The 23731-nt window shown below is 39.4% G+C and overlaps 1 protein-coding gene across 2 annotated transcripts; it reads left to right on the forward strand.

Annotated features, from left to right (window-relative positions):
- Positions 1-12194: 12194 nt before the first annotated feature.
- On the forward strand, positions 12195-21375 carry LACTB (lactamase beta). Of its 2 annotated transcripts, XM_013957226.2 has the most exons (6): positions 12195-12437; positions 13092-13158; positions 13549-13739; positions 14112-14457; positions 15946-16111; positions 16474-21375. In XM_013957226.2, the coding sequence occupies exons 1-6, from the start codon at positions 12195-12197 to the stop codon at positions 17015-17017; spliced, it is 1557 nt and encodes a 518-aa protein (XP_013812680.2). In that variant the 3' UTR covers positions 17018-21375. The 2 variants fall into 2 exon arrangements, with proteins under 2 accessions (XP_013812680.2, XP_067161955.1); XM_067305854.1 differs by lacking the exon at positions 12195-12437 and having other exon boundaries at positions 12990-13289.
- Positions 21376-23731: the final 2356 nt, after the last annotated feature.

Genomic DNA, 23731 nt, shown 5'->3' on the forward strand with positions numbered 1-23731 from the left:
CTAGAAAGCATTTTGTTTGTAAAAATAAACAAACTGGGCTTTGATTTAACCCCGTTCCAAACAAACAGGAATTTCTCCCTCTGCAGCTACTTTGTCAGAAATGGTAACTCTGAAAATTGATTACATTCCAGAAGCCAGCATCACTTAGCATTCCCCAAAATGTCTGTCCTGATGCGGAGTTTAACTCATCCTTTTCTTGAATGCAAGAACACATTGGCATTGGCAGATGGGGATCTACCAGTAGTGTGCAGCTGTGCTGTGTAACTCTGCCAGTGGCTGGAGAACTGTCCTCTCCCAGTGAAATGAGCAGTACTGAGAGCACCGGCCTTGGCAAAACCTGCCTTCCTGCAGATGCGTATCTCATGGTTGACTGTAAACTCACAGTGAAATTTTTTCCAGATTCTGGGGCATTTGTGTTGTCTCTTGCTCTCTCATGGGATTTCTCTGATGCGTAATAATACGCAAGGTGTGCTGCAGGCTGTGAGGTGCCTTTCCCTCCACCAGGACACTTCCTTACACTCACAAAACTTGCAGAAATGTAATCTTCCTTCAGAGTTCTTCCCCTTTGTGGCCAAAACTAGTCAATCAATTCCGGAGTTATTGAATGGGATGAGGACGAAGATCAGAGCAATGTATGTGCCCCTGTAGGAAATGAGGTTAAGGCAGCAGCCTGTATCCATGGAGCATTGCTTCTCAGAGCTCTAGCTTCTGAATCCATAAAAAGTATTGTGCATATTAACCAACTTCTGCTGTTATTGATACTAATGAAAATCTGCACTGGACTGTCTTTATTGTAGGAATATGTTACATTGGGCTTTCTGTGAGTGGTGCAATGTCTGTAAGTGGCAGTAAAAGAAAATTAGCTAACTAAAAAGTAAAAATCAAGAAAAAACACATTTTTTACATCAGTCAGTCCTTGGTGAAATATTCTCAGTGTTTTCTTGTTTTCTGTGTTTTAGTAATAAAACAGGAGCATCACTGAAAGATTATGTGGGAATTACAGCAAAAAGACCAAAGTTGTAGAGAAAATAAGAATAGTAATTTTCATCTTTGGGTTTTTTGGAAAATGCACACAGGAATAGTTATGTTTAATGAAGGAAAGCTGTGTCATTTTTCTTCTTCAGTGTGTATTGTAATCTTTCCAAGAGTATGGTATGGAAAATCTGTTTAAGCTTGCATAACTCTTGGCTCCAGTTGCAAACCTGTCTAGTTTTCTGTAAGTCACAGTCTTGCTGGTTTGTAAGGCGTTCCAGGGTATTGCATAAATGCAGGATGCCCCTCATGATGAAAGGAGCTCAGTGAGTAATCTAGGTGTCTCAGCTAATTTATATGAGAGAAGAAAAAATGGGAGACAGAAGCAGGTAAACACAGAAAAGTTTATACAGAGAAAATGCCAAATGCTTTCTAATGTTAAAGGTGAGAAAAAATGCAGACCTTGTCTGCAATATTTCCAACACCCCAAGAATCTAATTCTGGAACCTAGGAATTCTGAAACCTACTGAAGTTTTATCTTTTATTAACGATAAGCTGTTGCATTCAGACCTAGATCCTGTGTTCGTTAGATGATTTGCTGGTACTGTACGATTCCTTCCCATTTTGTTGTTTCTTAACTCATGCAATGAACTGAGAGGACATTACATAGTGTTTTGGATTTGAATGTTTTGGCCCTAAGGGCGCCTCAGCACTGGTCTGTCCTGATTTGTTTTTGGGGAGGGCCAGGTAGGGTTTAAACAGCATCTCTTTCATAAGAAAGCATTGAGCTAGCACTTCAAGAAAAATGCTGCAGCCCTAGCTGCGACTGGCAGTGCCACATATAAATCAAAATGTGGATGTAATGCACTGGCATGTACGTCTGTAAAGCATTTCTCTCATTTGTATACAGCAAGCAAATATGGACCCTGCGTGTAAAAGGGAAAAATCCTTATGGGGCCTTGATCCTGCAAAGGCCTTTGATTCTGGGGCCTGACCATGATCTGCCTTTCAGGATTGTTCTTTCATCAGTGGTGTTTTCATTTTCTGTCCTGAAGTTCTAACAGCAGCGTCATGGGAGCGTCCGCGTGACCGGTCGCAGCCAAAGCCCATGGCAAACAGTCGGTGTCTCTTTGGATAAAACCTTCAAGGAGGCCTAGCACAGAAGGCCTAGTGGTAGTTGTCTGTGCCCCTGAGGAAAACTATGCAGTTCTGGTGTTTCTACAGTAGAATTTTTGGAAAAATGATCCAGAAGGAGAAACTTCAAAGTCTTGGTAAGTTCATTTAACCTGCTTAGGACAGATTTATATTGATATTAACACGGACACGTCTGTATTGCATTTGTGTTTCCAGTTTAAAAATATAGTATGTCTTTGCAGGACCACCAGTAGTTTGCATGTTTCTCTTGACAAGAATACGAGTTGGAGAAATAGCCTGGGAAAACGTTAGAATCTCTCCTGGATTACTCTGTTCCGTAGCCAGCGAGAAGGAGCCTGCCAGACTTCTTCCCACTTCACCTGGATTGCTGTCCTATTTCGTTATTTGTTTATTGTACAAAGGAAAGTATTGCACACACACAGAGTGTAAAATACTGGCAAGAAGGATGAATCATTTCTGCAGGCTATCCAGAAAAAAAGATGTATCCAGAAAATGAACTAGGTGATAAAGCAGCTGGAAGGGAAGCAGTGAGAGAGATTTGCACACAGGGAGCAAAGGGCAGTCGGGAAGGCAGACCGCGTGACGGTGGTGGGCAGGAGAGCGACTCCTCCCCCTCAAAATGCCACCCTGTAATTGTGCCTTGTGCTGCTCCTCTGCCGCAGAGGAAAGAGGCTGGCAAAGTCCAGGGAGCAGCAGATTCTTCACCTCACCCCTCATCTGGGTTCAAAGTGCAGCGTGCAGGAGCTCTTCGTGTATAAAACGATAAAACTCCTTTCTCACAGTGGTTTTGGCTGCAACGGTGGATTCTGGGCTGTGTTTCTCCTGGCTGGGACTTTATTATCAATTACCTTGGCCAGGAAGGTCATGATCCCTTAAAAAGAAAAAAGCAAACCCACCATTTATTGCTGGTTTTCAGCAGTTAGCTGACAGATATCAAATGTGTATGTGCTTTTGTTATACACACACACACACACCCCCGCACGCACGTGTGCGTCAGGGTACAGGGCATTTCCTGGGGATAAATGACTAGAGTACTGTGGGTACAAGATGCAGCCTAAGGGACCTAAACTGGTTGTTAATGCATAGGAAATGCTCCGTGCTGAGACTCTTACGTTACAAGTTGACAGTAAAAAGCAGGCAGGGCTGCGTGTCTCTGTCTCTTGAGGAGAAGCAGCGTCCATGGCCACCTGGAGTCATTAAGTGCCTGAATCCTCCCTCCGCTTCCCCAGCGGTGCGTGTGCTGGGGGCAGCTAACAACAGAACTGGCTTCCTTTTGAATCCATGCTTTCTGTCAATTGCTTGCTATTAACAATTTGGATTGAATTAGGGAAAATCAATAAAATACAACCTCAACTGGGTTGAGATTGTTTTCATAGGGTTTGGTGCCTTTTTAGCTAAGTTTCAAGAAGTTCATTTTCTCAAACCACACAAAAGCATGTACAGCTTTGGCCCTGTGCATATATGGTGTCTATGCGGCTAAGGCCTGCCTGTTTGACTAAGCCTTGGTCAAACAGCTCCATTAGTGCAAAGGTCTCGGTGTTGCAGAATCAAGCTTTACAGAATCATTGCACAAGGAGAAATTGTCTTTCTTCTGTCAAAGCTGCTGGGCCTTTAGCTGCTGTGACATTTAATATGTAGGTTTCAAAAATAAACAGCTGTCCCTAGTTAGGACTGCAATGATACATTTCAGTTTCTAAAGAAGGAGACTGATGTTCAAAGGTGCTGAGCATGCAGTAGCTTTTGTTGCTCTCAATAGGACACTTGGATGCTGTATTAAAGGTTGGAGATTTCAGAATCCCCATTTAAAATATAATAAATACAGGAAAAACAGGAAATCTGTATTCCCAGTTCCTCTTTCCCCGGTGTCTACTTTGCCTTTGAGGCAATACTGAAGAAATTACTCTCTCTACTGTAGTGTGAACAGGAAAACCAAAGTGTGGCGTTTTGTTTCACAGTTATGGATGCATTTCTCAAATAACATGGGGATTTCCCTTAGTTTCTATTTTGTTTTCCTGTTTGAGAATTTACAAGAACACCAGCTGTCCGTGTAAGAAATGGTTTTTACTCACACCTGTTGTCTAAATCTGACAGGCACCGAGTCGAGTAGGAACTTGCTAGCTTTCATTACACCCCTTGGAAAAAATACTATCACCAATTAAGTAGAGCACAGCTTCCCCTCCCGCATCAGTATCTCTTGAGCTTGATTCTCTTCAGATGCATGCATCAAAACCTTGCTAACCTTCCCACTACAAGATCATCGTTGTTGGAGATGATGGGATGAAAAGAATCCAAGCTGAGTGTCAGACATTAAGATGAGTATGCTGAGTGTCAGACATTAAGATGAGTATGCAGGTGGTAAAACTGGTCTATTGAGTAATGTTCCATCCCACCGTAAAATATAACTGCAAGTATGTGTGTGTATGTGTACATGTGCATATCAATGTGTGCATATATGCCAGAAAGTGTACATACCATTTAAAACACGGAAATTACTTCCTCTGTGCTGATGGTATGCGTTGGTTTGGTTCAAGGTCAATGAAATAAATTATATTCATTATTTCCAACTGAAGCAGTTGGTGGGTTATTCCAGACAGCAGGAGGGATAAACTGTCCCCACTTAGTGCTTACTGCAGAAATCAGTCATCCCAGGCAGTCACCTTCCCTCATTAATGAAGGGTATCAAACTTTTCTTAGCTCCTTCCCATACCCTGCATGTAAACGTACAAAGGAAATAGCTGCTTTAGTTTTTGCAGTGATCTTGCTGCAGCACAGATCTGTGTAAATGCCATTAACTTGATCTACTTCTATTTTACACGTATGGAAAAGCAGCAGAGTAAAATTGAGCTGCATAGCACATAGTAATTGCGCACTTACACTTGTACAGAGAGGCTCTTCTGAAACGTGCCTCAACTTGGGAGCAATAACATCAAGCAAAGGAATGGAGTCTGCAGTATGCACAGACTCACTCCTATAAGAATACGCAAGTCCAGTGCCAAATGTCTCCACCCAAATATCTGAGATGTTACTAATTTGATAAGAGTCCTTTTCCTGTTTTTGACTAGTGTGTGCAGTTTCTCAAGTTATCTGTGCTCAGTTCTCACAAAAAGCATTCCTAGTGACACGGGTCATGTCTGCAGGGCAAAATGAAGGTGTAATCGCAGCACAGGTAGGTGAAACTGCACTAGAAAAGGTAGTCATAGCAGTGCACATGTGGAAAATGGGCTAGCAACCAGCTTGCACCTATAGCTGGATGAGTATTTGGTGCAAAGAGAAGCAGAGAAACACTTGCTCCTGACAATAGATATCAGTAAAAAGACATGCTGGAGCTTCAAATATTGTTGGAGGTTTGGAAAAAATGCTTACCTCTTCCCTCAGTCTGAAATAGGTAAAGAAAGTAAACACAAATCAGGATTGTATTCCTCACACAGGGATGTGTCTGAAGACTCCCATACAGAATTTGGAAACACATTTTTCCTCCTGGTGCTGTATCTGTCAAAGCAAATGTGCCTGTTGCTTTTTTCCTCACCTGTAGACACATGATGTGGAGACGGCACCAGAACCTGGCACTTTAGGACAACTGAATGCAGTCTGGTCAGCTTCTCTCCTAAGTAAGTAAGTCAGCAGCAGGCATTAAGAGTTCTCACTGTCACATTCCTTGGGCCATAGTTGTCTGAGGCTTGTTCATTTTGTTGAGCTTTGTATTTTGGGGAAAGGGGTGGAGAGAGGTATTTAATCGCCCAATTGTAAGGAACTCCTCTTAGAGCAAGCTGAAAAGCTTTACAGGAGCAGTACGTGCATGTACTCTGTGATTGTATCTTTGGGCATTTCATACTTTCTGATTAATATGCTTAATCCTTTAGGTATTTTACACCTGCCTTGGTTCATTTCTTTTTAAAGAAATGTGCTTCAGGTCAAAAGATATACTTAGAAAAAACAAAGGTGCTGATGCTGTCTGGTATCTATTCCTTTACGTGGGTAGTGGCTACACAAGACACTGTTTTCTGTGATATATTGCACCTCTTCCCACTGAATGGGGAGAAAAGCTGGAGAGCGTAAAAAGGTCAGACGTATCAGCTGAATCTAATGATAAATATAAAGCCATTCTCGGGGACCAAACTGTTTAGTCCTCTCTGTGCTCAGTTTTCTATCACAAGAGATTGTTGTCTGAAGAATAAGTTCAGGAAAAACAGGAAATCATTCTGTACGGTTTTGGGGGGGGGGGGGGGGTTGTTGTTTTTTTAACGCTGATGTATTTCCCAAATGTTCCTTCGTTACTTGTTTTAGCCAGTGACAATTATTTTTCCTCTGAGTCCCCAGAGGTTTAAAGTAGGCCCTGATTTAAAAGTATGAGAAATCACCACTGGGAAACTGGAGTTTAAAAACTAATGTTTCTGCAAAGAAGAAAAAGAAATGTGTGTGCCCTTTGGCTGGTCTGTGACCAGAGCATGGTCTTTTCAGCATTCCTTCCCCTGACATGCAAAACATTTCCCAAACTCCCATCCTGTTGTTTCTAGGAACTGCGTTGGGCTGGATGCAAGTCATAAAGCAAAGGAAGTAACAATGTGGCACAATAAAACTCTCTCATTTTCTATTATCTTGAAAGTAAACAATTCCCAGGTGACACCTCCCAAGCACACAGGCAAACAGAATAAATTAAGGAGTCACGTCCCTTTTACGGTGTGTGTAAAGAAAGGGTGCCTGACCTGGAGCACTGTGCAAGTCGGTATGAGCTGCTGCCTGAAGGCAGGACCAGCCCTGCTGGGCTGCTAGGTGGGCTTGAGGACCACCACTGCCATCTCTGTTAACTTGTGACTGGGACACAGACACGGCACGGCTGTGCCACTGGTCTGACTGCAACAGGATCAGTGCTCTTGTGCAGTGTAGAAAAAATACATCACGTTTAACTAAACTCCTCAAGAAATTAAGATTTATAAAAATCAGGTATCTGACATCTGAATCATGGTTCAGGCAGAGCTGATGATAAACATGTTGGTCTCACTGTCTAAAGACTGAGTCACCTAATGTTTTAATGCCACTTAGTCTCCTCATCCAGACATCTTAAATGTTTCAAGTTCTGTTCCTGAATAACATTTCTGGGCTAAGTTGTTGAGCAGAGAATTCATTCACCCATGATTTTTGTTCAAAAAAAACTCAGGGAAGGCTTTTATCTTAAAGTAAAACTGTAACTACACACCTATTTAAATACCTTTTCGAGAAGGGATGTTTGGTTTTTGGCTGGATCTAACTGTCCTAGCACAGAACTTCATTGGTGTGCATTGGTGAGGCTAGCGCTGTTATTGTAACGGCACTGTAATCACGCAGGCGTTACCTTGACAAGCAAATAATAATCCCCTGAGAACTGCCGTACTGATCAAGAGCAAACAAATAATGTAAACGGGTGAGGAATCTGTAGTAACAACTCAGTTCAGTAAGACTGAGACTCCCAAGAGAGATCGCACTGCAGTAAAACCATCCCTTTTGCTAAGAACTGGTTAAACCAATAAAGCTTCTTACTGCCATCTACTGTATGAAGGTTTCAAGCCAAACGGGAATAAAAGTTCCATCTCTTGGTTCTCCAAAAAATGAAAATGCTTCTGAAAAGAGAGAAATCAGAGCTTGATTTCTGGCTAGATCTAATGTTCCCCTTATTTGTCTTCTTTTTAAAATCAGAAATAATTTGTTTAAAGCAATCTTTCACATACTGAGAGCAGAAACAGCAGGCGTGATCAAGTGAATCATTATAGCTTTGTTCTTTGCATCTTCCATCAGCATCAGCTTCCCCTATACTTATGCAAACAGATATACCTGGATATTAATATTAAAAGTATTAAAATTGCTGCTTTCCTTTTTTTCATCCTCATTTTATCTGGTACGAATATAAATTATTTTCTTTTTTGACAATTTTATCTTCTGCCTGTTAATTGTTTTCCATTAGACTTGGTTTTTTTAGATCTAGAAATTAGTTGTTTCTTTTTAAGTCTTTATAAAAGTTACAATCCCAGAGATTAATGGAACATTTAATTGGTTCAAAATAAATCCAAACCAAGGAATATTTTAAGCTTTCTTCCTCACACTGTTGCTTCCTAAATGTTTGAAAGTCCCTTCACACAAACTGTGTTCCAGGCTGAAAGCTTCACTTTGGGTCTGTGGCAGATATAATGGTATTTAGTAGGATGAAAAGGCAGAACTGGGCTAATGAGCTAATGATTTCAGAATCAACAAACCTTTTATCAGAGGAATAGTAGTAGGTACCATTCGTTCCTGTCATTTGAACCTTAGATGGTGTGTGTTAATAACAGTTCCTATCTTTTCAATTTCAGTGAAAATGTTAAATTCAGGAGTATGTTAGTGTAGAATTTTGCCACATCAGTGAGCTAGAAAAGCAAATGAAATCACTGTAGAGAAAATACCAAGATCAAAGGCCAGACCTACAAACAAGAGCAGCCATAGCAGCAGCTGTGAAACAGTGCTGAAACACCACAATCCACAAAAGCTCCTGCACAAATGGAGGAGGACTGACAGAAATCGTGAAGTTGTAGTTCTTTTTTTTTAAGGAGCCATACTTTAGGAAGTATTGATGAATCTTCATGATTTGAAAATACCCAGTGTTTCCAGACTCTGCTGACCACAGCAGCAGAATTAGCATTTTACACCTTTGAGAGTGGGGTACAGCAGTGCAGAACAATATAAAAGCTATTGCCCAGCTTGTTCTTCGCTCCATCAGTTCGCACAGTGACAGGATTATGAAAAGGCCAGGGAACACAGTCGTGTACAAATACAAGAGCAAGATAACTAGGAAGATGCATGCACACTCTGTTTGAAAGTCTCATGTTATTGAGCCTTTGGAGTTTGTCTTACTCAAAGACCATGAAGCTTGAAAGGATTCTCGATCATGAGAATCAAAGGTGGCCCGTGCGGAAGTGGCCACACTGTGAGGTGAGTGAGCACAGCCCTGCTTGCCTGAGACCTGCTGTGTAAAACTGCCACGCTGCATAAGGGGAGAGTGCCCCACCGTGTCATATCATCTCAATTTGGCATATTCACCCCAGCTCTTCAAATCTGGTAAGTACCACTTGGCAGGGAGGCAGAGCAGAAGAAAATTCAGCTGTTCTAGCGCTAAACCATGTGTTTTTCCACTATGCCAGAGGGATCCCCAGATGGCCTTTTCTGGCTGTGTTACATAAGGAAGCTGGATTACAGCTGGGAATCCGTCCCTATATTTTTAAGTGACTGATGCACAAGGATAGAAGAAAACCTTTTTTTGGTAAATTTAGAATTGAATTAGCCTAGTGCTTGCTGTTCTCATTTTCTATTGCCATCAGTGGGAGAGAGATTTCTCAGCACCTCATAGGGCCTGGCAACTCAACTCAAAGTTCAACAAAAACAGCAGTTTTGAGGAAGATGTGACATATAACTGCAGGTCACATTGTGCTACTGGATTTAATGCAAACCTCTTCATTGAAGAGAATCAGAGAAAAATGGCAAGATCTATTACTTGCTTAGGCACATTCAAAAGTGTGATGCCAAAGAGGGTTTAAGAATGCAGAGAATCCTCCTGCTGAAAAACACTTCCTGGGACAGTTTAACACAGTGCAAACGAGCTACTAGAAAGTAAATATTGCATCCTGTACCAGTTGGGTATTAATTTGTACTGTTATAAACAGCTGAGTTTTATTGAGAAAATAGTAATGAGAAATAAATGCCTGCAGTAAAATGTGTATCATCTGGTCTGCATTTGACTTCACACATGAAAGCTATTTGGCCTGGCTTCCTGCCAAATCCTGCAGTTTTGGAGATCATCAGACAGGAAGAAGGACATTGAATTCCCTAGGTTAGCATCTCAGAATTTTCTCCCAGCATGTCCTATGCAGAGCTCTAGAAGGACAGACTCCCTCCTTTTGCTTGCAATTATGGCTCCATATTTTGGATTTTTTAAGCTGTAGTATTCTCTGTCAACATTTGTAACATTTGCAGTGTGGCCATTATTAGGGATCGTTAGCTGTTGTTCAAGAATCCTTCAACATGTATACATCTGGTTTTAAGTAATTGTCCAAATACCCAAGAAAATCTCCAAGAAAGGAATGGCAAGCCCCTATACTGGACTGTACAATCCATCAGACTGGATACTGTGGGCTTTCTGCATAAGGGGCTTTCTGTATTGCAAGGGAACAATACATCCCAGTCACTCTGTCTGTTATTTGCAGAGTCCAGGGCCCTGGAAGCGTTCAGTCTTTAAGGCATCCCCTCTTTGAGATGACCGACTTTGAACAGTTAAAAAGAAAGCCACTATGATCATTTCTAACCTGTTTGTACACCATTGCATTCTCCATTCCCCTCTTACACTTAAACTCCTGGACAAGTTAGTCTGAAACCCAAAAGAACAGTATCAGTGATATAAAAGACTGAAATGGAAGGCTAGTGAGGGTGGTTTTTTAACATTCTTTGAGCCTAGCATCATCTGCTCTATCATTATAATTAGTAATTTCCTAGCAATGAACAATATGATAGATATAGGAAAGGAAAAAGCAGAGGAGTTAATGTGAAAATGTTACAGGATGACCAAACATCTTCATACAAATGAAGATGTTTTGATGAGCCACTTAGACGTGTGGACTAACAACTCCACTGACACCTTTGAGTTGCCCCGGCTTTGCCTTTGCATTGTGGGCATAGTAGCTCTTCGATTGTCAATAAAAGGGCGACTGTGAGGATCCCAAATCTGCAGATTCATCCCTTTTGCAAGCTCACAAGAGTCCTGATTATTGGACCCATCCTTGGCTCCTCGCCTGACATTTGGACTTAGATCTAGCTGACGCTGCTTACCAGTGTGTCAATCTGCATCTGCTGATGCACTGAAAATTCTCTTTTCTTTCTGCCTTCTTGAGTAATAATATTATGATTCAGTCACTTTTTAGTCTCTTTAAAGTTAATTCGCTGTTCAGTCAACATTCAAACTATTAAAGAGAGCTATTAAAAGTTTATTGGAAGCCAAATATGCAGAAAGTTGAGAGGAAACCTCTGAGATACTTTAAAAGCATCAGTTGGAGGGCATTCTCATCTCCCATGCCTCGATATATCAGAAAGCAACTGCAACTACCTGGAAAAGCTGTTTCCAAGAGGAAATGTGGGCTGTGCCATTAGTACTATTCTAGGCTGAAACTGGACTCTAAAACTGGCATTGGGAAATTCAAGGTTTATAATTAATTCCTCATTAATCTAGATTAAATACACTCATATTACAGTTGAAAAGTTTTATCTTAGTGCCAGCCTAGCTTACTCAATATTACTTCTGCCTGGCATACATTCAGCAATGATTTTTTTAATTTGAATTTAGGGACTGATTCTGCAATCATTTTCCATGAAGTGCAGACTTAAGAATTAGAAATGATGTCATAGCTTGATTGTCCGTGATCTCGTCTCTCTTTTTATTACACGTCAGTACAGGGAAAGTGTTGGTAAAAAACGGCTTGTTGTCTCAGAGCTGCATTGGCGCTGACGGGAGTTACAAACTCCCCGTCAGGGAAGGAGGCAGGCAGTGCCGAGCCCATGCTGCAAGACTGGCGTTTTTTCCAGTTACCTGGCAAAGTGGAACTGTACTTTAAAAATCCTCCTTTTTAAACAGGGGAAAAATTAATGAGAATTTGATTAATCTTAGGGGGCCAAATATCGCCTATAACTGAGTTTGGTCACAGAGATGTTCCCAGTGGTTAAATTAGCAAACCTAGATGAAAAGAGATTCTTAGGCGCCAGCTTCATCACTGCGACGGACAAGGCGCTGAGGAGCGGCCCGGCCCCTCCTGACGAGGAGTGCTGCTTGATGGCGTCACCAGCCGCCCCCCACGGCGGCCGCGGCCTCCGGGAGAGCTCTCGCTCAGCCGTTTCCACCTGCGGCGGGCGGGCAGGGCTGTCCCGCCGCGTGCGGCGTCGCGCCTCCGCGGCCGTTTAACGGCCGGGCTGGGCGAGGCGCGCGGCTCCGCTGCTCGATGCGCTCGGCGCGCGGCTGGAGCTGCCTGGCGGCGGCCGTTGGCGGCGGCCGGCCGTTGGCGGCGGCGAGGCGCGGCGCCGCCATGAACAGGCTGGCGCGGGCCCTGCGCCGGGCGGCGGCCCTGGGGCGGGCCGGGCGGCTGCCGGGGGGCGGCGGGGCCGGGACGCGACCCTGGGGCTGGGGGCTGGCGCTGGGGCTGGCGCTGGGGGTGCAGGCGCCGGCGGGCTGCGAGGTGGACGCGCGGCCGGAGGCGGCGCCGCCGCCGGCCCCTGGGGACTTCGGCGGGGCCGTCGAGAGGAGCCGCGACCTGCTGCGCAGGGTCAAGGTGCCGCGGGGGGGCTTCCTTATTTTTTGTACTTCATCATTTTTATCTACTATACTTCATTATACTTCTTAATACCAGTGGAGGCAGTCTGTACTTGGGAAGGTTAGGCCGGTGGCGCACGGTGGTGAAGCTAGCGAAAGTACGGCACGGCACGGCGTGCCCGACAGCAAGGGGGGTCTTAAAGGCTGTGGGAAGGAGAGGGAGCCAGAGGGGCAGGTGGATTGTTCAAAAAATATGTTGTAGTTATTTTGAAAATCTCACTGAAGCTCCCTGAATTTCTCTTTGTTAATATATGATGCTGTTCACGCACTACATACTGACTCTTTAATGTTTTCTCTCTATTTACCATTGGTTTTGCATGTCCTGATCTTTAAATCCATTAAATTATGAAATATTTCAAATTAACTAAACTATTATTATATTGCTGGATTATATTTTTCATAATTGCTGTATTGAAATTGCCTCTTTTTTTCAGAGCAGTTTATACCAGTTCAGTCCAACTAGTACTTAACAAAATAATTTCAGTTGTAATTTGGCAACAATATGCAAGAATATTTTTAGTTGGAGAATTGTTTTTGCTCCTTTGGGGTTTTGGAGGTTTTTTTTTTTTTTTTAACTCCCTCCTTAAAATGCCTCCTCTCTCTTCTTTGACAGGATGAAGCAGGAATTCCGGGTATACTGGTTGGAGTTTCTGTAGATGGAAAGGAAATCTGGTCAGAAGGTTAGCGTATGGGAGTATTAGTTCTGTATTGTGCATGCCCTTGGAAAATGATGAGCGCTCTTTAAAAGTTAACTATTGTTACTGGGAAGGTACTGAGGATTTAACAGCCGTCATTCCTCCAGAAATTACAAGTAATTCCTCTGGTTACACAGGTTATTTTTTAAATAGAGTCTGTTAGTACTGTTCATATTATGTACACATTTGATGTTCATTTAAAAAATTACTGTGTTTATGTTTTCAGAAACACTTTGATAATAGGTTTGTGTTTTCCATAAAAAACAAAGACAATAGCAGTCCATAGCAACATATTTTATTAAAGTGAGGTTACAGAATTTGAAAGATTCTTTGTAACTGACTTTGTCCTGACATAGGGTTTTCATTTTCTTACAGGTTTGGGTTATGCTGATGTAGAGAATCGTGTAATATGTAAACCAGAGACGATCATGCGAATTGCTAGTATTAGCAAGTGTCTTACCATGATGGCTGTTGCTAAATTGTGGGAAGAGGGAAAACTGGATTTAGATGCTCCAGTACAGAAATACGTCCCTGAATTTCCAGAAAAAATCTATGAGGGTGAAAAGGTATGTGATAGTTTATTGGTAATGCTTGTTTGGATTTTGTTCTTGCCATTGCCCAGCCATGTGTGTTTGTAGCTGGATCTATTAGTGTAGAACACCAGATATCCTTTAGACATGTACTGATGTTGGCTGCTTGAAAAAGCAACATTGAAAATTTGGATCTTCGGTTTTATATTAAAGACTGTGTGTGTGTGTATATGCATGTGTTTGTGCATGTGTACTTAAATATGTATATATTTTAAACTAGTTTAATATACAGCATTTAAAAGGTCCTATATCTTTGTCTCTTCCTTGTCATGTTCTTCTGGGTGATTCAGTATGCTTCATATCTTTAATTACGAGGGCTTGTCCTTTGATATTGTCCTTTCTACCTAGGTTGTTATTACTACAAGACTGTTAGTTTCACACTTGAGTGGCATTCGTCACTACGAAAAAGATATTACAAAAGTAAAGGAAGAGAAGGAAAAGGCAAACAGAGCATTTAAACTAACAAAACCTAACCAGGAGAAGGAACTAAAAGAAAAAGAAGCTAAAGGCATTGAAAAGACTAATTCTGTCAAAGCTAAGAAAGAACATGAAGATGAGGTAAAAAGCCGAAATTCAAAACCTGGCAGGAGAGACAAGGAATTTGAACAAGAAGAGTATTATTTGAAGGAAAAATTTGAAAGTGTGATTGAATCACTGAAGATATTTAAAAATGATCCTTTATTCTTTAAACCAGGTGAGTTTCTATTTCTTTTGATTAAAAATGCACTTTTCTAGTGAAACTTTAGTTTCAAATCGCTTTACATGCAATGAAGTTAGTCTAGTCCAGTAAAGTGGAGTGGTTTTGTTTATTTGTTTTTCTGTGCTCCATTAAAAGTTCAACAAACTGTCCAGTCCTGTAATTATCTTACAATTGATTTAACTTTTGATGATCAAACTAATCATTAGGACTTCATCAAGACAAAGCAGTGCTGTAAGGGTGTTTTTTAGCTGAAGTCTTTAGTGGTACCATATTTTCAGTGTCTTTAAAGGTACAGACCACAGTGTTTGTGCATTTGAAAGTCCTTATCTGTACAGTAGAGTACGTGCCTTGTATAGAGAGATCTCCATTATCTGTTTACACTACTTGTATACTGTTCATTTCTGGTTTTAACCATTTGTTCAGTTTCCCTGTTACTTCAGCTACACAGCTACAACAATTAGACTTCATTTAAATGTTTTTAATCTTCACATTGTGGAGGAGGGGAGGTTGATTAGTCAAATACCAGAATACCAAACCTTATTGAAGATGCTGAAATTATTTAAGTTAATTCCAGAGATTACTTTGAAGAGTTTCAGATATAAATTCTAAATGAGTTGGGTTAGTAGGCAAACGATACTCATTGCCAATAAACAGCAAGTAATGCGCGTTTAAGGGAGACAGATATGAAGGGGAAGAAGTCAACCATTTTTCCACCTTGGAGAGATCTAAGTTAATTGAACCATTTCAAATAAGGGGTCTGTCTGTGACTGTAGGTAGTTCAATGAAAACTTTTGCTTGGTATGCTGGTGTTTCAGAAAAGGTGTTAGCACAAGAAATAAGAAGATTAAAACACAAAACATCATTTTGTAAATAATATTATCTAAAATATGTGTGTTACTGTTCATGTGACCTTAAAGGATATTCTAGAACTAGGAAGGTTAAAACATGATGATAAAAGTGAGTGAGGACCTTGGAAAAACTTGAGCCAGTACTGCCCCCTGCCTTTCCACCTCTAAGGTACAGATACACAAATCACGGTGGGTCAGCTTCTCTTAGGAAGTGATTACGTGATTCACTCCAGCTGCTCTAAATCCAGATATCCTTGTTAGAACTAGTATGGTAAATCTTGTGGAAAGAATGTTAAATATTATTCTCTACGTCTCAGCATGAAACCTGTCTGTAAATGTTGATTCTTGAAAATTCTTTAGTGCTGTTGTCACAGCTACCTGTGCTCAGTGAGCATCTTTGTCTGTTCCAGTACAGTAATTCCTAGGGATCAGTATCTTGAGCCCTAGTTTTCCCAATTGTAATATAATGTAAATAATTCTTTAAACTGGATAGTCATTGCTATACATAATTTTATTTCCTGTGTGATTATTGAAGTTTTATCCCTCAAAGTTTTCATTTATGCATCATGCAGCTAACCTTTTTTTTTTTTCTTTCTTTCTTTTTTTCTTCCTCCCCTTTTTCCATTTCTTTAAGGTAGTCAGTTCTTGTATTCAACATATGGCTTTACCCTCTTAAGTGCTGTTGTGGAGAGAGTTTCAGGACAAAAATTTACAGATTATATGCTAAAAATGTTTCGGGACCTGGATATGCTATCAACTGTTTTGGATGATAATGAAGCAATGATATATAACAGAGCAAGGTAAACAATGAAATTTTACTCTACCTTTTCCACACTATTTGTTGTTCTTTCTATCTTTTTGAGCCTGCTGAATTAAAATATGCAATTTTTTTTGAGTGTTTAGATGAAATGGTTCATGTTATTTCAAATTTGAATTTTATGTCAGCATTATGGTATTGATGCTGTAATTAGCAGGTGAAATTGCAGACTAGAAAATAAGTATTTTCTGTTATAAGGGCATATATATATTTTTAAATATATATAGATACATATAGAGAGAGAGCAAGCTGATATATAGTCAGTTTGCTTTAAAAAAGTAGGGCAGTTTAAAATGGTTGTGCATAATATTTGAGAATGATGAATTACATTTTCTTGATTTCTAGGTGTTATGTTTACAACAAAAAGGGACGGCTGGTAAACGCACCATATGTGGACAACTCTTACAAGTGGGCTGGTGGTGGCTTTCTGTCATCAGTAGGTGACCTTCTGAAATTTGGAAATGCCTTGTTGTACAGTTACCAAATTGGACGATTTAAAAACACTAATGGCAAACTTCTTCCTGGGTACCTCAAACCAGACACAGTCGCAATGATGTGGACCCCGGTGCCAAAAACTGAAGTATCGTGGGACAGGGATGGTAAATACGCCATGGCTTGGGCTGTAGTAGAGAAGAAACAACAATATGGCTTTTGCAGACAGCAGAGACATTATGCTTCCCATACAGGTGGTGCAGTGGGCGCAAGTAGTGTTCTCCTCATTCTTCCTGAAGAGCTGGACTCTCAAGTCACAGATAATGGGCTAGTGGCACCACCTAGAGGGGTAATTGTTACTATTATCTGTAATATGCAATCGGTTTCCCTCAACAGCACTGCCTTAAAGATTGCAAGGGAATTTGATAAAGAAAAATGGATGCAATATGTAGATTAAAAAAAAAATGGATTTGAGTAACCGAAGTACTGTACTGAAACATGGGGAAAAAAAATGGAGGGGGTACAACTGAAGTCTGAGATTGCTAAGAATACATGAGAGAAAGTATTAGAAATTCACTTAATTAACTCCTGCTAGTGGTGCTACATTTTCATGTAACTGGATTCATCTCTCAGGGAAGTTCCTAGCTTATAGAATGTAAAAGTTGAATTTGACTTCCTGTGTTACCCATGTAAATTATCATTATATTAGCAGTTCTTGGTTTTTTGGTTTTGTTTTTTTCCTCCCCCCCCTCATCCAGTCAAGCACTTGACCAAGATTAAAGAACTAGTATTGGTTTCTTATACTGGGAAGTACAGCAACAAATTATCTAACTTAAATGTTAAACTTGTGAAAAATTTTCACATTTTGATTTGAGCACACAAAAGCTTAATTTTTTTCACAATTCAGGCCTGCCAAAACTATTCAGTATTTAAAAAGTTTTAGTATCGATTTTAGATTTTTACAGAGGTTTTCTTATTTGTTTAAAAAGCAAAAAAAACAAATCATGAAGCTACCTCCAGAATGCAGATTTATACCAGAAGTACATTTTTATCAGAGATGTGGATTGTTGAAGAATTAAAAAAGAATGAAGCTAGAGTAATGTGAGTAAAAATCTTTTCGTTATGTAGCTGCCTGCTCTTCCATTATGATTGGGCACAGAAAATATGTGAAACTTTTTTACTGTGAAATAAGGGTATTATTTCACAGTTGAATATGCCAGAATAGCACAACATGGTGAGCCATCAAACTGTCTCATTGTTAGCTTTCCGTACAAGGTAAATCAGCCACAATGTGCATGTGTGAACTTAGCTTTGGTAGTAGAAGTAGTAGCTAATAGCCAGAAATAGCACTATATTCTGGTATGTAGATAGACCTTTAGATAAAGAAAATAAGAACTCCAATAAAATTTGAAGGACATTCTTGAAGCCAGCAGTAGAAGTCTTACAGATGGAGAGTGTGTTTTTTCAAAAACTATCCTTTTTCCCATTCTGGAGACCTGCCTTAAGGTGTTACTTTTGCACAAGGTGAGCAAGAAATTATTGTGACAGGTTTCCAAAGAAGCTATATCTAATCTTCAATTCTATTACAGGAGTATAATGACGGGTCAATATTGTGAATTTTATATATTCTATAATGACACCTCATTTTTCTCAAGGGCAGCAAAAAGCCGTTTACTGCTTGGTCATCCCTTTACTGATCTGTGTTTTCCCCAGTCCACTTCTGTTCAAAATAGGTTTTAAGTATCTCAATATAGGAAATTATATGCCCTTTTGGAGGGGCATGTTATCCTATTGTCCACATGCCCTAACTGAAAAGGGTTCCAACTACTGCCTTTTCTTGGTGTCAGATAATTTTAGAATATTTGTCATAGCTCTTGAGAGCCTCTGTACTGTTTCTAACACAGGAAATAATAAAATTTCTGTCCCATAACATTAGATTTGGAATACTTCAAAAGGTGAAGTCTTTTTTTCCTTTTTTAAATTGGTAGCAATTTCTCATACTAGCTGTATCACAGTCTTTGCAACTTCTTACATGTTTAGAGCAAGGCAGCTCAGACTGAACTGTTCTAGTGTGTTTTCCAGTGGCAGCTACTTAAATCATCCCTTTCACATGTATCTTTTGGTTAAGTTTATCATCAGGAGATCTTTGATCCTGTCCTTAAGAGACTTCCCATGTGTTTCTTGTACAGTGCTAAGCATGATGTCAGTCCCAAAACAGCTGTGAAATGTTTGTGTGTGTGTGTATATATATGTATAAACTTTTTTTTAATTAAATGAGAAGATGGTACAAATCTAGCATGACATATACTTGAGACTGTAGGGATACTGTATAGTGTAGGAGTTACCAGTTCCAGTTACCAGTGTCCCAGTCTGTATACTAATTCTTGAGAGAACTAGCATGTCTAAACTTAGAGGTGGTCAGAGTGAAGATAATGCTCTGATGAAAGATAGCTTGTTGTCTTCTTGATGCAAGTTCTAATCAGTGTAATAGGACTGGATTTTAGAAAACAGACAAGTTAGGTGTTTCTGTATTACCGCTTCTTTTTTCTTTTTTTTTCTTACAGTAAATATGTGGTCGTGATTCACTAACTCTTAAACAGTTTGCTTCTTTAATGGATTTGATTGTTGCCTCTGTGGAGTATCATCTTCTCAATACCACTGCTGTTAGATGAGTGCCACTAACTTGTTCTGTGCCCAGACTTTTGGTTTAGCACACAGCTGCCATTAGTTACTCTCAGTAGATTGCATCCCATGTTTTCTATCTGCAGTGCTAGTATGTTTGATTGGTTGCAGAGCTGGCACTCGCAGCCTTGCTTTACATGTTTCACCAGCAGTTCCTTCACAAGACTGCAAGGAGGTGTTTTCTTAAACAGAGAACTCCTCTTCCCCTGCAGTTAGATCAGATGCTTTTTTCCAGCCTGAGACAACACAAAATACCCTTTAGAAAAGATTTGAATGCTTATGTCCCCACACTGTTTAGCAGCTGTGCTTCTCTGAACCTGGCGAGAAAGATGTCTCAGGTAACAGCTGAGAGAAGATAGCTGTACCTGCCTCTTCCGCAAGCTAGTGCTTCTTGTGTTAAGTTCATAATTGATACCTGCTGGGTGGTGAAATAATATGCTGTCAGCTCTGTTCCCAGTATGTCTATGATTACAGTTACTAAGACTGACAAACCAGGAAATGTACTATTATGAGGTGTCAGTGTTTTATCGAGATTTTTTTAATTCAAGATGGTATGACTGTTTTAGCACTTTTCATGATTATATATAATCATTCTTGTGCCTTAAAGCAATAAAAAAACCTTATATCTATATTTTTTGCTTTGGTTTCCTGGCCCACCAAAATTTCACTTTTTTAAATTCATTAATAATGAGTTGTCTTAACAGCTAAAAAATATCAAACCAGGAGAGAATATAAGCATGAAAACCTTTCTGAACAAAATGTTCATTTGTTCAAGCAATAAATTCATTTAACTTGTCTTTGAAGTCTTTAGTAATAGTTGACAGTTCCAATACAGAAGTACTAGAGATGAGCATCTTATACAATGGCAACATGTTTTCAGTCTTGAGCACCTAGTAACTGGTAAGCATGCAGCAGCAGAAGTCATTGCTCATTTTAGACAGGGAACAAGTAATTTGTTCAGAGTTGTTTTCATGTTGAAGGATACATTAACAGAAATTGACCAAATACAATGTTTTAAATACAGAAACCCTGAAAACTAACATTGGTACTATAGGACTTATAGGCTATATTTTTGTGTAATATTTTTATTTCGCAAGTGATTTTTTTTGTGTGTGTGTGTAATTTAGAAAACAAATTTCATTCAGTGACTGTTGTGTCTAGGTTTAGATAAAAGATTCAGCACGTAAGAAGTGCAAGTTTACCAGTATGCTTGTCTACATGTGACTGAATATGCATCATGAATGAATATTTGACGTATGTATGGAAGCAAATAATGGCCAGAAGTGTCTAAGACTAACTAATACTAAGCTATTAATGATAGTATCTCACTTGACAAGTAGAATGGTTAGCTATTAACTTTGTATGCAGAGACAACATTCTTTATACTGTATCTCCGGTAACTTAAGGCTTTAAAAAAATCAGTGTTCAAATGTCACTAGCCTATTGTCATGTGTACAGTACTGGAAACATTTCAATGTTTACATTTCACCTACTAGCACCTGTAGCAAAATGGGTCACTGACTTCCTTTGATTTGGTAGTTCTTACTTAATCATGACTTTTAAGTTCTCATCTGTTAGGGGGTGGGGAGAAAAAGCAGTGATATGGGAGTATAGTAATCGGTCTGGTTTTAGCACATGTATTCAGGTCACAGATGAATTAATATTGCTACTCTGATCTTTATTCTGAAACCAGTTATTTGATGGACTGGCATTAAGTGTGGGCAACTGTCCAGTTAGTCAAGAACAACCTGAGTGATAAACATGCTCTTAAATTAACCTTTATTGTGAAAACGTGGTATGGCACTGACCTAAAACTACTTTCTTTAAAAGGCATGTATACTAAATTGGTGTATCTGTTTCTCTACCAAACGCCTGCTTTTTGCATCTGATAATTATCAGTGTTCACTGAATGCATTAACTGAAATAAAACATATCTTGCAAATGCACTGAATTATAATACCTTTTTTTTATTGACTAGACACTGACAAATTTGCTATCATTTAAAAAAAAAAATACAAGTTAAATAAATTCCCAACAACAATCAGCTTGCCAAGACAGCTGGTATTTTGAAAGAGATGTTGTTGACATGTAACTGAAGATATTATTTAGTAAAATAAGATGCATATAAGATTACATTGTTTGTATGAATGGTTTATCATGGTTAAAACAACCTTTCAACTCTAATGATCTTGCACAGCCATTTAGAAAGGGATGTCTTTAAAAATTAATCTAAAAATCACTTTCCTCATTCAAAAAAGTAATTATTTATATTTAATACTGAAAATATGCATGGTTTTGCTATTAGTTCTGTTATGACTTGCTGTCCTTCTCAGCTGTTACTGTAAACTGCTGATTTACTGTTACTCATATACCATATGCTTTCCCTATCCAGAATGCTTTTGTTGTTTTGCAAAATATTCCTTCTTTGTATTGTAATCCAATCCAGTATAGAAGCTCAACGGGAGTTTCTAGACCAGAAGAGAGAGGGGGAAACCATGCATTCTAGAATAACAGCTGAACATAAGTGGGTAATTTATATTTGAGAAATAAACTGACAGACTATCAGCATATTCATCAGCATGCTAAAGGGACTAAAGCAATGCTGAAAGCAAATGAGTTGCATGCCCTTTATAAATCCGTCTAGCCTTTATGATCCTTATATTGGAGCAGCTACAGTGATAAAGCATACAAAATGCATTTTTACAGTGGTCTCTGTGTCACCACATGCCTTACACTTCTGTAGTTGATATTAACAAGGGGAAGGGTGCATGCAGCAAGTGTGAGGTTCAAATTCTTGCATTAAATGCCACTATCCAATTGTAATACATTGTTTAGAAGTAAAACTATAAAAATAGAGCTCAGCTGTCTGCAAACTTGCAGGAAAAATTCTCACTTCGAACCATTTATTGAAAAAGAGATTCCAGCTCATTAGTCACTTGTGGTATGTAATTTTTACAAAATCAACCATAATTACATTGTTATATTAACAGGCATTTTTTTTAACAGATAAGGCTTTCAGGAACCCAGATCCAAGTCAGTATGCTGAAGAGACTTTTCAGTGTTGCTTTCTTCTAAATGAACAGCCTGTAAAGAAATCACAGGAGTATAAATGAATAGTCCTTACATTGTCAGACTGCCGTGAAAAATTGCTCACCCAACTTCTGCTATAGAACTTCCGTAATAAATTTAAATTTCATATACCACAAAAGATAAAGATCTAGCACTTTGACTCTACTCCAATCCAACCAGAATGACATGACTTTTATATATCACCTTCTAATAAGGCTCAGGAGTACTATTTTTCTTTTTTTTTCTGGATGCCTTTTTAAATTTCATTCTACTGTTCCACCCCTGACTGGTACAAACCCTAAACTGAAACAGCTGCTAAGGCTGTTGAGCAGCTGAAAGGGTTCCAACACTATTTCAAATATTCTGTCCTCCCATAAGCTACACCTGTATAGTAGTATATGATACAAGCACCACTATATATAATTCACATATGTGTTTACCTTTTAAACAAGAAGTATGAATGAAATCTGGATTCGTTCTTTGAATTACTTTAAACTCTCAAGTGTTTCCAGTGTTTTCCATATCCTAGACCTTGGGTTGTACTTCAAGATACTGGGGTTGCACCAGTTATCCATGCATAATGATAAGTGGTTATTTGCTTCCTTATAAATTATACAAAACAAATTTTGATAGGGAACCCTAGCCAAGTAACTGGAAGGAAGGAAAAAAGCCACCACTGACTAGCAGTGGGAGGGATCACTTTAACCTGACAAAAGTACTCTCCTCCTTTAATGGTGGATAATCACAGGATTTTTTTTTTAACCCTCTAGACTTTGTTCAGAACTAAAATTAAATAGGCCATCTATCTATTACAGTTAGGCTGAAGGAAATTACAAGTCAAAGCATCTAAAATCAAGTGTGACCAAAATATAGCTGCTTAGCTGTTTGGTGTGTCTATGTAGCCAATTAAAAAAAAAGCTGCAGAAAAACAATGTTTTTGCTAATCAACTCTAAACAATTTGAGATTTTTTTCCAGTATCTGTTTTCAAAACCAAAGCTAAATTATTTGCAGACTATAAATACATGATCTTAAGTGCAATATTTGGACTGTTAACGATTGCCCCTTACCTTCTGTGAGCCTAGCCTTTCCCCCAGTAGGCTGGCACAGGACAGTTGAGCACCCTACACACAGAACTACTGTCTGAGCGTGGCTGAATACGGTGGTGATCTTGTAGCATCCTGGAAAACAGCATTATTTTAATTTCTCTCTTGAGTGTTTCTAGCATTTTTTTTAACATAATGAAGACAGCTCTCAGACACTACTTCAACTTGCAACTTTTCACTGATAAAAAGAGAGGAATGTAGGTATTTCATTATCTTAACCTATTTAAAAGTACAGGATACCTCGTAAGAAGTCAAACAAGTACCTCTAACAATAATGTTTAAACTTCTCTTACAGTGCACAATAAACAGCTGCTCT

The sequence above is a fragment of the Apteryx mantelli genome, chromosome 15 (genome assembly GCF_036417845.1).
Source record: "Apteryx mantelli isolate bAptMan1 chromosome 15, bAptMan1.hap1, whole genome shotgun sequence".
In the NCBI taxonomy this organism is placed as follows: domain Eukaryota; kingdom Metazoa; phylum Chordata; class Aves; order Apterygiformes; family Apterygidae; genus Apteryx; species Apteryx mantelli.

Bases quoted from the DNA above. Each gene is read 5' to 3' on its own strand.
- LACTB (XM_013957226.2), top strand. From the start codon at position 12,195: ATGAACAGGCTGGCGCGGGCCCTGCGCCGGGCGGCGGCCCTGGGGCGG. The intron at 14,458-15,945 runs GTGAGTTTCTAT...CATTTCTTTAAG, and splicing joins TCCTTTATTCTTTAAACCAG to GTAGTCAGTTCTTGTATTCA. The intron at 16,112-16,473 runs GTAAACAATGAA...CTTGATTTCTAG, and splicing joins ATGATATATAACAGAGCAAG to GTGTTATGTTTACAACAAAA.